Source organism: Herpailurus yagouaroundi, unplaced genomic scaffold (genome assembly GCF_014898765.1).
Source record: "Herpailurus yagouaroundi ecotype Mexico unplaced genomic scaffold, PumYag 66814, whole genome shotgun sequence".
Lineage (NCBI taxonomy): Eukaryota > Metazoa > Chordata > Mammalia > Carnivora > Felidae > Herpailurus > Herpailurus yagouaroundi.
The window spans coordinates 3,104-3,679 of record NW_024419703.1 but is presented as its reverse complement, the minus strand read 5'-3'; the positions used below and the strand labels follow the sequence as shown (position 1 = coordinate 3,679).

General features: G+C 39.9%; 1 protein-coding gene across 1 annotated transcript; it reads right to left on the bottom strand.

The window, feature by feature from the left end:
• Positions 1 to 3: 3 nt before the first annotated feature.
• On the bottom strand, positions 4 to 576 carry LOC121024684 (olfactory receptor 2S2-like; the record flags this gene model as incomplete). The annotated part of the gene is made up of 1 exon (XM_040466881.1): positions 4 to 576. A coding segment is annotated over one exon (573 nt), but the record flags the coding sequence as incomplete, so codon positions are not given.

The following is a 576-nucleotide window of genomic DNA, read 5'->3' as shown; positions in this document are numbered from 1 at the left end:
TTTTCATCCTTTTCTCCAGAACCAGTGTCTCCTCATCAATTTTCTCATAGCTCCAAGCACCTCTGTATTCCTCAGGCTATAGATGATAGGATTGAGCATGGGAGTGACTACTCCATAGAATAGAGTAATCAGTTTGTCAAAAGCAGAGTCTTTGGACTTTGGCTTCATATATGTGAAGAGGATTGTCCCATAAAACACAGTCACTACTGTTAAGTGGGCTGAACAGGTAGAAAAGGCCTTTTTTCTTCCTTCTGCTGAATTGATTCTTAGTACAGTAGAAAGGATGAAAATGTAGGAGATACAAATTAACAATAATGGAGAAAACAAAAATATTACATTGCCCAACATTATAGCAATCTCATTCAAGGAAATATCTGCGCAAGCCAGCTTGACAAAGGCCAATATTTCACAAACAAATTGGTTAATGACATTTTTTCTACAAAAGGGCAACCGTATTGCAAGTATAGTTTCTGTCAGTGAATTGAGAAAGCCCAGTCCCCAGGAGAGGGCTGCCATCTGAATGCAAAGTGCCTTGCTCATGATGATGGGGTATCTCAGAGGGTTACAGATGGCCAC